The sequence below is a fragment of the Carlito syrichta genome, unplaced genomic scaffold (genome assembly GCF_000164805.1).
Source record: "Carlito syrichta isolate Samal-C Ts95f unplaced genomic scaffold, Tarsius_syrichta-2.0.1 Scaffold126464, whole genome shotgun sequence".
Taxonomy (NCBI): domain Eukaryota; kingdom Metazoa; phylum Chordata; class Mammalia; order Primates; family Tarsiidae; genus Carlito; species Carlito syrichta.
The window spans coordinates 166997-180343 of record NW_007070560.1 but is presented as its reverse complement, the minus strand read 5'-3'; the positions used below and the strand labels follow the sequence as shown (position 1 = coordinate 180343).

Sequence of the window (13347 nt, the reverse complement as noted above, 5' to 3'; positions counted from 1 at the left end):
GTGGCCAGGAGCAGCCACTGCACTCCAGTCTGCGCAACAGAGTGAGACTCCAACTCAAAACAAAAAATTAAACTAAATTAAATTTAAAAAATAAGAAAATTTTAAAAAATTAACTTCAGACCACTTTAAAAAAAAAAGGTGTTTATGTGTAAAATTATTGTCAATTACAACTAAAAAAATACACAATTTAAGTATCTTTTCTTAATGATGGCAAATTGAGTGCATCACTGTCATTCATAAAGGCCACATATGTGCTCACAGGGCTTCTGTAAAGTATAAAACCCAGGATTAAACTGGGAAGGCATGAGTCTTGAAACACTAATTTCATACTCAATTAGTAGAAGACCATACAGGTCCTTTTAAAAACAAAAGCGTTTTGTTTTTTAAAGATAAAGGGTTACTGGTGTTGAAACTAGTGTGTCAAGGATGGTATCAGCTCTTTAGGACTAATTATACATAATTACACATGAATCTTCTAATTATTGAAAAGGAGATCGATCTGCTTTTGCATACAACACATATTATGCATATACTGAGTAAAATTGGACAATGGATGCATGTGTGTATATAAATGCCTTATGAACTCAAAGATATGTTGAATGATTAACAACTGTAATATAAAGACCAACACTGTAATATAATGACTCAGAATTATAAAAATCAAGTGTGTCTCTGTCTATGTAAAAAAGCATATGGAGAATAAGTCCTACTTGAGAGGTAAGCAGGCTAACAGAACGCATTTAACACACTTTTCTTTTAGCTTCACCTTAAGTGCTTGCTAGGTCATTTGAGGATCCATTTTAACTTTCTGTATATGTTTTAAGGATCATTCTGCAAAGTTTACTTGAGCTTTTATTAGTGGCAGTGCAGAGGAAAAAAGAGGCGGGGGGCAGGGGGTGTATCAGTGCTCACATAAACAAACTCTACAAATGAAAAAAGCCAGTTCCTAAACTTTCCAAAACCATTTTTAAAGATCAGACATAGACCATAATAGGCGTCTGAGTATATTTTTGTAGCCCTGTTTCTGCTCTCTAGTTTTTTAGTAATAAATACCCTCTCCAACAGGATCCAGCAAAGTCTTCCACACTGTGTGTGCACCACACTGTATGTGTACAACCAAATTTAGGTAATGTTAATGACATAGAATACCAAGAGGAAGTAGAAAACATGTACATTCCAGTGAATCTTTTTTTAATCCACAGTTATCACTATCTTGATCTAGTTATTGATTTTTGAGCCGAATAGCCAGATAATAATAATTCTGCAGAAAGAAAAGGCTGTATTGCTTTTTTTTTTTTTTTTTGAGTTGGAGTCTCACTCTGTTGCCCAGACTGGAGTGCAGTGGCCGCTCTCGGCCACCGCAGCCTTGACCTGCTGGGCTCCGACGATCCTTCTGCCTCAGCCTTCCAAGTAGCTAGAACTATAGGCGCGCGCTACCACGTCCAGCTAATTTTTGATTTATTGTAGAGATGCAGTCTCGCCAAGTTGCCCAGGCGGGTCTCAAACCCGCGGGCTCAGGCAATCCACTCACCTTGGCCTCCCAAAGTGCTGGGATTACAGGCTGAGCCACCGAGCCTGGTCTGCATTTTTTAAAATAAAAATATTTTTATAAGTCAATCGCTTTATATCTTCAACTTTAGTGAGGATAAAAATGAGTCATCCATACCAGCAAAGTATGTATTGGTCCATAAAGTCATTTACTAACACCACTACAGATAAATTAATCCATGAAGAGTGGGAAAATAAATTCTAATGAATTCAGTAAAAATACATAAATAAAGAAAAAGGGCAAATTTGCTACTCAAATCTATTTTTTTAAAAAAATCTCTAACATACACTGTCAAATGGCTTGTAAGTTTCTTCCAACCAAGAATTTGGGGCTTAGGCATGAGATAGTTAAAAAGAATATAAACAGTCAAGTCCAAATTTAGGAAGTTCACTGCAAAATACTTTCCATACTGCACAGGAAGCCAAAACAAAGTAAGGCAAAACCTATCTCAATTCTAAGCAACTTAAATCAGTCTTCTTCTTCCACTGTAATGCATCCTTGGAAGACCACTTACTGGTGTTCTAACCAGGTTGAAGCAGATGGTGAATTTCTCCCTTTCTGCAAAAAGGATTGTCTACACTAAACTCTCAGGAATCTCACTGGCTGCTAAATAAAACAGATGATAATGAATGGATTTGGGATCTTTGTTGAAAATAGAGACTCAATGGGAATTTGAAATGAAAAGAGATGTGTACAACTAGCAAAGTAGAATTAAAGAGAAATGAGGGTGTGCTTGTTTGGTTTACAATATTTATATGCTTGAGAATATTAAGGACAATACTGCAACCATGTTTTTCCGAAGAGCTCCAGGAAGGACAGATGAATCCACTTACCATCAATTATAAATCAATGTTTAGAAATACTCTGAACCAAATGGAATTTGGGATTCCACAAAAATTATTTTAAAACCAGTCTATAAGAAGGAAGACTTTAGGAATATAAAAGCCTGTTTGTTTGTGACAGTTATCAGTACATTCATCTTCAACATTCTAACCATTTATTGAGTGCCAGTGACTTTAAAAATATCCATCTCGCTGAGCTCGATGGCTCACACCTATAATGCCAGCACTTTGGGAGGCAGAGGCGAGAGGACTGCCTGAGCTCAGAGATTCAAGACCAGACTGGGCAACTCAGTGAGACCTCGTCTCTACAATAAGTTGAAAAATTAGCCAGGTGTGATGGTGCATGCCTGTAGTTCCTTCCAGCTTCTTGGAAGGCTGAGGAAGAAAGATGGCCTGAGCCCAGCAGGTCGAGGCTGCAGTGGTTGTGAGCATGTCACTGCACTCTGGCCTGGGCAACAAACAGAGTGAGACTCCAACTCAAAACAAATACACAAACAAATAAGAATATCTGCCTCATTTAATTTGATCCTCTTACCCTTTGAGGAAGTCATTACCAACAACGCAGTAAGAGGAGGAAAATTGAGGCTTAAAGAGGAGACCCAAATCATTAAAGTGGCAGAACCTGGACTTAAATCAGTTCAGTTTGACACCTCCACAAGTGGTTATCGAAAAGATACACTTTAACTGTTCTCCTCTTAGCCTCAATTTAGAGATGTAGTGCCTTTTTACAGGTGCAAACTCACTAACAACACTTAATGTTATCCATAAATACATAAAACCACCCTAATACATCAGATACACAGTGTTACTTTTTAAATTGTGGAAACAAGGTCCCATCAAGTGGCCTGGGCTGGTCTTGAACCCCTGGGTTCAGGCAATCCTCTTGCCTCAGCCTTCCTAAGTGCTGGAATTATAGGCATGAGTCACCACACCTGACAACAGTGTTTTTAATATCAGTGTATTATTTTTAAATTTAAAAAATTTTTAGAATAGTTTTAAGTGTTTTCAGAATTTGGTGAACACCCTTATAGGTAAATCAAAGAAACATAGTGAAGTTTTATTAACATCTTCCTGCTAGTAGTTACCTAGCTCATTCCTAAGCTTAAAAGTCTTTCCTCCATTAGTTTTGTCACTCGTTTATTTAGTGTTCTAAGATGTGTAAAGAGCCAGATTCGCTCTCCCAACCTGGTTATTTGTTTTTTCCATAGAGGTGTATCTATGACCTGTAACCTTGAATAATCTTTTCTGCCTTCTATTCAAGTTCTTTTAATTGGACATCATTACATTTGCCTTCCAAATAAATAACAAAATGCTATGAAAAATTAAACTGAAATTATTTTATATGGATACTACATTTTATTCCTATTTTTTAAAGTACATGTAGAAATAATTCTGTTATACTCTACTTGCTTTTGCTCCTTTGTTATGAAATAACAATGTGAATTCCTTTCCAGCTAAACTTATTATGTCCCATGTTTCCAAATTTATTCTTTAAGTTCTCTGTGCATTTATTCATGTATTTACTTACGATTGATGTCTTGCAAGGAAAACAAAGGAGAAAAATGTATTAAAAAATTCAACATAGATGAGAACCATTGGTCACTAGTTTACATTAGAAATCTTCTACCAGACAGGCGTTGTGGCTCAAGCCTGTAATCCCAGCACTTTGGGAGGTTTGGGAGGCTGAGGTGAGGGCACTGCCTGAGAGCCCAGAGGTTCGAGAACAGCCTGGGCAACTTGGCGAGATCTCATCTCTACAATTAAAATTTAAAAAATTAGCCAGGAGTGGTAACGCGCGCCTGTAGTTACGGTTACTTGGAAGGCTGAGGCGGAAGGACTGCTTGAGCCCAACAAATTGAAGCTGCCACTCCACTCTAGCCTGGGCGACGATAGAGAAGACTCCAACTCAAAAAAAAAAAAAAAAAAAAAGGAAAAAATAATAATAAACGAGCAACAAAAGAAATCTTGTACCCTTGCCAGACATGGTGGCTCATACCCATAATCCCAGCACTTTCGGAGGCAGACTTGAGAGGATTGCCTGAGCCCGTGGGTTTAAGACCAACCTGGGCAACTTGGCGAGACCTTGTCTGTACAATAAATCAAAAATTTAGCCAGGCATGGTGGTGTAACCCTGTGCAACAGAGTGAGACTCCAATTCAAAATTAAACCAAAAATCTTCTATCTAGCTGCTTGTCTAGGAAAATTTTTACCTCTTAATCTTAAAATATTAATGTAAAAATTAATTTGCCACACAATAAACATAAAAACCCAGAAAAACTTATATCTTCTTATGCAACAACCAGCACCATTTAGTTTTTCAAAATGTTCTCTACTGAAACTTAATACTAAATTTTTAAAGGCCAGGTGCAGTGGCTCAAGCCTATAATCCCAGCACTTTAGGAGGCCCAGGTGAGAGGATTGCTTACGTCTAGGGGTTTGACACCAGTCTGGGCAACTTGGCAAGACCTCATCTCTAAAATAAATCAAAAAATTAGCCAGGCATGGTAGCGTGTGCCGTAGTTCCAGCTACTTGGAAGGCTGAGGCAGAAGGATTGCCTGAGCCCAGCAGGTCGAGGCTGCGGTGGCCGTGAGCATGCCACTGCAATACAGCCTGGGTAACAGAGTAAGACTCCAACTCAAAAAAAATATTTAGAAGAGAAATTTTAGTCTTAAAAATATACGTAATAGTCCATTTTTCTATACATTTTAGTTTTGAGAGATTTCTATCTTTCATATTCTAGATTAGTCAGTCTAATCACGTTCACTAGTACTACTTGTTTTTATATCTTATTCCTCCTATTCCCATATTTATTATGCATTACATATGTATTTTTCATATTCTATAAACATTTACTCTATTTTTTTCTACCCTGCTTATTTTACACATTAAAACAAATCTTTGATTATCTGTGGTTTTCTCATTACATTTTTTAATGTATTTGTGTAATAATTATTAAATGCCAATGAAAATAGCAAAAGTGCTTATATTTAATTATAAAGAAAGAAAACACCTCATACTATATATATTTGTAAGGAAATAAGAGTATAATAATTAATATTTAATGTCTTGTCAAAACACCCTATTCCACTTTGAGGAGGGTGCCAAGTCCCATCCCCACTTTACTCGCCAAAACTTTAAAATGTTCTAATGCATTCCTATTACAGAGTAAGACCAAGGGTTTTGGCTTTGTGGAGCAAAAGTTCAAATCCTTATAGACATCAGAAACATTAAGCAAGTGTATGAAAGGGAGCTCTGGAGCCCCAAGTCATTGTGATAGTATGATCATTCACTAAACAGTAAAAGAGAACAACAAAGACAGTGACTGAAGGCGCCAAAATGTGCTGCCTGCAGAACAATCAGTAACGAGGATATCCAAGATTCAAGACATTAAAACTTTTTAGTTCTAAAACTGGCTTGGCATAATAACAGCAAAACAAATCCTAGCAAATAACTCACTCTCTGTATTTCAAATGCCACAGACCCTAACTATATTTACATGTACAATACAGGCAAATAAGATTCTTAGCATTTTCTGAAATACTTGAAGAACCCTGGAGAAAGGGCAAGGTCAAATGAGATACTCTTTTTAAAATGACATGAGTTTTAAAATAATGTAATTTTAAGACCAGGTGTGGTGGCTCAAGCCTGTAATCACAGCACTTTGGGGAGGCCAAGGAGAGAGGCTTGCCTGAGCCCAGGCATTCGAGACCAGCCTGGGCAACCTGGCAAGACCTCATTTCTACAATAAATCATAAAATTAGCCAGGCGTGGTAGTGCACGCCTGTAGTTCCATTACTTGAAATGTTGAGGCGGATGGATTGCCAAAAAAGGCCACAATGAAAATTCTGAGAGCAATTTCACATAGTAATTATCTGATGAATTATTTTATCTAGAGAAGAAGAGAAGAAGAGCTGGGTGAACTTAAGATTTCCACAAATACTTGTCATAGGAATATTCACTGGTTTGTATGTGAGAAACTGTGGTTCTTCCTATTTTCCCAGGGAAAAGATGCTTTTAATGTCTATGGCTACTTTTCCTTCTTCAAACTTCCTGAGAATTTCTTTAACTAGTAGTTCTATTTTCCAGTTTCCTATGTAAATGCTAAATACATTCAAATAACCCACTTACTCCTTTCTTGTTAATTGAGAATTTAACAAATTCTCCATGCCTAAATGAAATGCATCATCACTTGTTTTTTCAAAGTAACTTTAAACTTATCTGCTAGGTTTTACAGCAAGCCAAAAATGCAGGCCACCATAATGATAGCGGAGCACAGAAAAAAAAAAAAAAAAACTGGACAGATTCTAACTAAATAATCACACCCTGGGCACTTGCTAACTAGTGCCTTATTTTAAAATTGTACTTGGGTTATGAGTCACTTTTGGTGGTGGTATGTCTTTTGTGGTAAATCTATTTCAAATTTCTCTGGGGGGAATGGAGGCTCACTGGTTTGAATTGTCAAGCCCAAAAGTGCATGCATACAGTTGAGAAAAAGAGAAAGTCCCAACTGCCCCGCATCATGGCAGCCCTACACTGGCACAAGCCTAGTCCACAACCTAGTGATATCAAATGGCTGCCTTAAAAGTCTGCAAGTCAAGAGTGAGCAGTTATAAACAGATTTAACAGATAAACACTAGATCAGGCTCATGATCTCATCTGGCAGTCCTGAATATTTCCCATCCAAAAGTCCCAGCTGGGATCTCACTAACTGGGCCTCTGCAACCACTCTGAGGCTAAAACAAACTCAGGAAGAAAGTTTCAAAACTGATAAGAAATATATTGAAACAGTGCCTAGTGGGGTTGGGAAAGCTTCGAAAGGCCATCTGGATGCCTGTATTTGTAAAGGGCTTTGTTTAGTGGAAATAATTCACCTAACTCATAAGCTGTACAAATATTAAGATCAAGTCCTAACTTGCACAAGCTGTCAGGAAAACCCATGACACAGGAAATAGACTCATTCAGGTATCTATCTAACGAAAGTCAAAATGTCTCAGCTGCTCTGGGGTCCCTCTTTGTATTGGTACTTTACAGCTCTATCTTTTGACTCTATCTAAGAAAGTATATTCATAGTACAGGTATAAGTATTGAGCATTTGCAAATGTTTTTGCTTGGCAAGTTCCCTTTAACGCTTTGGAAGTGAACAGTACTCCCATTTCACAGATTAGAAACCTGGTACACAACTAATGAATTAATTTTATCTAACTGTAAAGAACTTGAAGAGCTTAAGCTATTTAACACAACTGAAATTATGGGTAAGGCTGCAATCACTGTAATATAAATAACTGTAGTGTTATTTTATTTGAATGCCAGGGATTAATGAAGATGAAAAAGGCTAAGTTTTCCTTATATCAGTTGTTTTTTCAACACCTGACACTATCAAACACTAAATGTTTTCTTACAAATTATTAACTATTTATAAAAAATTCTTTTTATTGCAAATACCACTAAATCAAATTTTTTCACTAATCAAGAAATAATGTAATATGCAATATATTCTTAGTTCCTCACAGTTTTTTCCTTATTAAGACTTCTTTGCATTGGAAGTCTATGTGACAGTCACCTTTCTTCTCTTCAAAACAAAACTGCTTTTTCAACTCTTTATTCTAAAATCTGTTTAGACCTTGAGAAAATACCTTCCCTTCAAGTCTTACTAAATTAATCACATGAACATTGAATTTTCTCCCTTCTGTTATATATTAACAGATAAACAAACTGTTTAAGGATAAGACCGTTCCATTAATCAGAACTGCCATTGCAGAAAAGAAATGTTAATAGTCTCTGTTAATAGAAACATCTTAAGTCATATGGGATTCCTAAGAACTCAAATCTACTATTAAAAATCAAAGGCATTTAGCAAGAACCCAATGATCACTGCATATCTACTAGGATGGTTATAATTTTAACAACAGAACAAGTATTGGTGAGCATATGGAGAAATTATAACCTTCATACATTGTTGGGAGGAATGTAAAATAGTATAACTACTATGAAACCAGTTATAAACTGAACAGAAAACTAAACATACGATTTTCATATGATCCAGATATTACACTCCTAGGTATATACCCAAAGTAATTGAAAACAGGGACTCAAACAAATAATACTTACACACCAATATTCTTTGTAGTATGATTCACAATAGCCAAAAGTGGAAACATATAAGTGCCCATCAACAGATGAATGTATAAACAAAACATATATTCATACAAAATTGTATTCAGGTATAAAAAGGGATTATATTCTGATAAATGTCACAACATACATGAACTTCAAAAATATTATGCTAAGAACAAGACAAAAATGAAAGGATAAACATTTCAACATTTAGAATAGGCAAATTCACAGGGAAAGTTAAGTAGATTAGAGGCTACCAGGGGCTGGGGGAAGGGAGGTATTTATTGTTTAATGGTTACAGAGTTTTTACTTGGGTTGTTGAAAAAGTTGTAGAAATAGATAGTGGTAATGGTTGCACAAAATTGTGAATGTAATTAATGTCACAAAATTGTAACTCAAAAATTGTTAAAATGGCAAATCTTAAAATCTGCTTTTTTTGGATCTCAATTCTGTAACTTTGGCTGGAGTGCAGTGGTGTGATCATTAACTCACCACAGTCTCAACTTTCTGGGCTAAAGTGATCGTCTTGCCTCAGTCTCCCAAGTAGCTGGCACCACAGGCATGTGCCACCATGCCCAGCTAAGGCTCTTCAGACTTCACTAGTTCTCACATAATAATTTACAATAGAGTCTAAGATGGAACCTAGCACACTAACAACGATCAGAATTAGGGAGGAAAGATATCATATGATTGGCACATATACTAAAGAGTTTACAAAGTACTTAAAACAATTTTTTTTTTAAAATTTAGATTGAGGGAGTATAGGTGCATGTTTGTTAAATGGGCATATTGCATACTAGTTGGGACTGGGCTTCAGGCATTCTCCTTTCCTAAACAGTGATCACTGTACCCAATAAGTGGCTTCGAACTCTTGCCCCCACCCCTCAAAGTGAGCAATTTCCAAACACCAGCAAGACAAGATTGGCCTGTTATGGAGTTACACACAAGCTGGGGATTCTGCATAAGCCTGTTGATCTGATCTGAAGGTTAATTGCAAGTCACCCTTATTTATTAAAACAAGATTTCTACTAGACAACAATTTGAGCCTCTCACATTTGCTGGGAATAGCCAGAGATGGATCATTCTCATTCCTCCATCTTCACAGAATCTTTAGCCCTAGATTGGTTCTGCTTCTTGTGTTCCTTTTAAAAATTTTCAGAAGTCAGAATTTCCCCTAAACCAAGGTAACTTCCAGTATCAGTGTATTTGACTTACTTTCTGAAATTATAAACAAGTCTGAAAAATAATTAGATATTTTTAATTTTCAGCACTCCTTTCCATTCGCTCAGAAATTTTAAAACTACACAGAAATTATAAATACGTGCAAAGGATGAATAATAGGTCAGATATTTTGCTGTCAGGTTAAAGAATGAATGGGCTTTCTAATCATGTAGATTAATGGAACCATAGATAACCTGAAAAGAAGTCTGGGTTTGGATTATTATTAGCTTAACTTGGAAGTTTTTGTAATAAAAACAAAACACACTGTATTTACCTTAGAAAGTTTCAGTAACCCCCGATAAAAGTTCAGCATTACCTCTTAATTCATTCTGAGCATGTTTTTCCATTAAATTATCAAGTTAACTGAAGCCTAGTTCAAAAATGAAGAAAATAAATGGATTTTTTTAAAAAAGTCATTTTGGGAAAAGAGTATTATTAATACTAAGAACTGAACCAGACAGTAATCAAGACAGAAAAATAATAACAGAAAGAGAAGCACCAAACATGGAGAAGTGGTTCATAACACCATAAACTATTCTACATAGAGAAATTTTCTGGATTGAGATTTAAGTTTCTCAATAGTAGAATATGATAAAACAACACAGAACTCACTCTCCGAATGAATGTTGAAAAAAAGCTCTTAAGAGAAGCACAGACAAAAGACATGACAGGAAAATTTTGTAATGGCTATGTGTGGCATATGTTTTTAATGCATCAATTAGAAAAGATGACCCTGAAAAGAGCCTAATATGTTAGATCACAGAGAAGATAACTGTTAGCTTCATGACTAAGTGTACTGCCTTGAATGGGCCCATTTTCTCTGCAGAGAGAAGATACTCTCCACGGTCACATATCAAACTTTATCATGGTCATTTGTCCTGGACAGTGTGAATTTAATAGTCTGTCACTGCCACCAGCAAAAATGCAGAAACATTCCTTGTATAAAGCAAGCAACAAGATGTTGTATAAAATGGACAGAACTGAGCTGTAGGAGGCTTACTTTTAGTAGCTTCCTACTTGCAGCTCTAAACCTACACTTGCTGACTCAATCACCTGTCCTCTCCAGGTCTGCTTCCCTAACTATAACATTAGGAAGATTTCTAAGGAACACAGGACCTCTAATACTTTACATTTAAAAGTTGAAAATGTCAAGAAAGAGATCAGCCAGGAGCTCAGTAAATGCCCTACACAAGTCAACCCTGGAGCAGCAGAAAGCCCAGGCTTACTGCTCCATAGGTAATTATGAAAAGTTCCCCTTAACTCCACAAAACAGACCAGAATTAGACCTGTTTTATTTGGGGGCTCTTCCCAAGATTTTAATACATGAATAGCAAACAGCATAATGATTACGGGAGAAGATGCTACTAAAGAAAGGCGTGCTACCAGTGAAAAGAAGGGTGAGCTGGGTGCAAGGAGAACAGCCTAAAATCAGACCTCAGGATCAGAAAACACAGTCGTCTGGGGCAAGTTAGCTTAGGGGAAAACAGGCTTAAATACGTATCACTGTTAATAATAATAGGTTCAATACCTGCTATTTGTAATGATAATCTTCAGGCACCAAGAAAAACTGAAATTATGTTTGCTGTACTCACGTATGGCAAGGAAACACAATTTCTAACTATTATGACGTAAACATTTAAAAATATAAATTTCAGTTATCTTAAAAAAAAAAAACCTAGTACCTAAGAAAATGTTGCCTTAGTTAGATGAGAGAAGTCACTATAAAAGCTTTTTTGTTCTTCAGACACTGAACCAGTAGCATCTTTATACACACAACAGAAATAAAGTAAGCAATGAGAGCCCATTCTGTGAACAAGCTTCAATTGCATGTTACTTCCTTTATAAGAACAATGAAAAGAACATGGTGAAAACTTCACCTAATGTAACTTTCAAGGACTCAGAATATTTTTGCATTTAGAACAACACCCATCTGGTATTGCTTAAGTAGAATTTGTGGTTTAAGTTTATAATTACATGACGTTGAGAAAATTCTGGTTTTATCTGTGTAATGCAAAAATCGCAAAACAATTTTAAAACATTCAATTACACAACATACTTTAGTGTGTACCATTGAGTTTAATAAATAACTGATTTACACTTTGTTCTATAGGAGAGAAACAATGAGGAGACATTTTTCCTGACCAACGACGTTCCTATGTGCTTTACATAAAAAACCAACAAAAACAACTTCTGAGAGTGTACAGATTTTTGGTTTCATAGTCTAGAAACTTTTCAAGTTTGTGTCACAGTGACACCATTATACAAAGTAAACAGACTCATGTAAAGACTTCCCCTCGGCCTCCAAGTCATCAGAGTATCAAGTCTCTCCAACAGCACCCTTCCATGGTCTACTCAGAGGAGCAGCTGGCACCTGCAGGTACCACAGCAACACAAAAGCCAGTGACAAGTTCCCAGAAGCCTACACACTGGCAACTGTATTGCAATCAGTCAAGTGGCCACTTGCCTTCTTGGAAGCACCATAAACACTCTGAGTGCTTTAATCAACACTATTCATAGCTGCTTAGGCCAACTGCTCAGAGCTTGATGGAGCCAGACTTCACTGAGACCCCTCACCTGAGGATCAGTCCTCAGGATGTGAAACTAAATTCTGCTTCCTTTCACCTTCCCTAGACTTAGTTCCCTCAACATAGTGAGGAGAAAAAATATTTACTAAAATAATGCCAGTCAGTCTCAAAACATGGCAGACAAAAAACCCTACAAACCAAATACTGATGACTCTACTCAATTACAATTGACTATAATTTATTATATTACAAAGCAGAATGTCTTTCAGAGAAGACTTGCATGCAAATTATTAATTACCCAAAATAAAATCTATACCTGTTTAAAAAAAAACAAAACAACAGTCACATACCAGAGGAAAAGTTCACAAGGTAAGGTAAGAAAGGCCAAGATTTTGATCTATTCTGGGCTTAGCCATTTAGAGTATGATAACCAAGCTAATCTCTCGATCATATCCTCTGTAGAGAAAATACACCTGTACACCTAAGAGCCGCATCACCAGATATCAGATATTTTGGGCTTTTCAGCAAAAGCTATCAAAAACAGAGTGTTATTTAATAATTTGCACACCTGATCACAATTTTGGAAAAGCTCTTTAGAAAGCTAATTAAATTGATGAATCCCTTCCTGTTAGATTAAGCAATCCCTCCACTTGATTTCCTATCCAAAGAGATTCTATGACTTCCCACCACCTCATAAGGAAATCCCCTACAATCACATCATTAGTACTTACATTCAAAGCATTCTTTGCAGCTTCTGCTTCAGAGCGACTGTCAAAACTGACAAAACCTACGGGCTGAGGAAAGAAAGAGAAATATGAAGGAAAAAAAAAATCAGAGGATGTCTATTTTTCTTGGTCAAGAGTGATGTCAAACTGAAGAGCTAAGACAAAGAAATGACCACAGGCAATGGGTAGAAGTAAGAAAGCCAGTCCCGAAGAATCATGACTCAGTGGCTTAGCCAAATTTCTAACATGAATCAAAGGGATGGTGAGGGTAGTTCTTCAAGGGCACAGCCGGGGATTTAGAGAATCACAAAAAAATCTAGAAGTGGTTGGAAGGTGAACAGCAGTGAACAAGGGAATAGAGGAAAACTTG

At 36.5% G+C, this 13347-nt stretch overlaps 1 protein-coding gene across 1 annotated transcript in view; it reads right to left on the bottom strand.

Annotated features, from left to right (window-relative positions):
• Window positions 1–13347, bottom strand: part of LOC103250063 (RNA-binding protein with multiple splicing) — a 117519-nt gene that overhangs the window by 13017 nt on the left and 91155 nt on the right. Inside the window, exon 5 of the mRNA XM_021707833.1 lies at window positions 12984–13046. Coding sequence (XP_021563508.1) covers window positions 12984–13046 — 63 coding nt within the window. The remainder of the gene's footprint in view (window positions 1–12983; window positions 13047–13347) is intronic.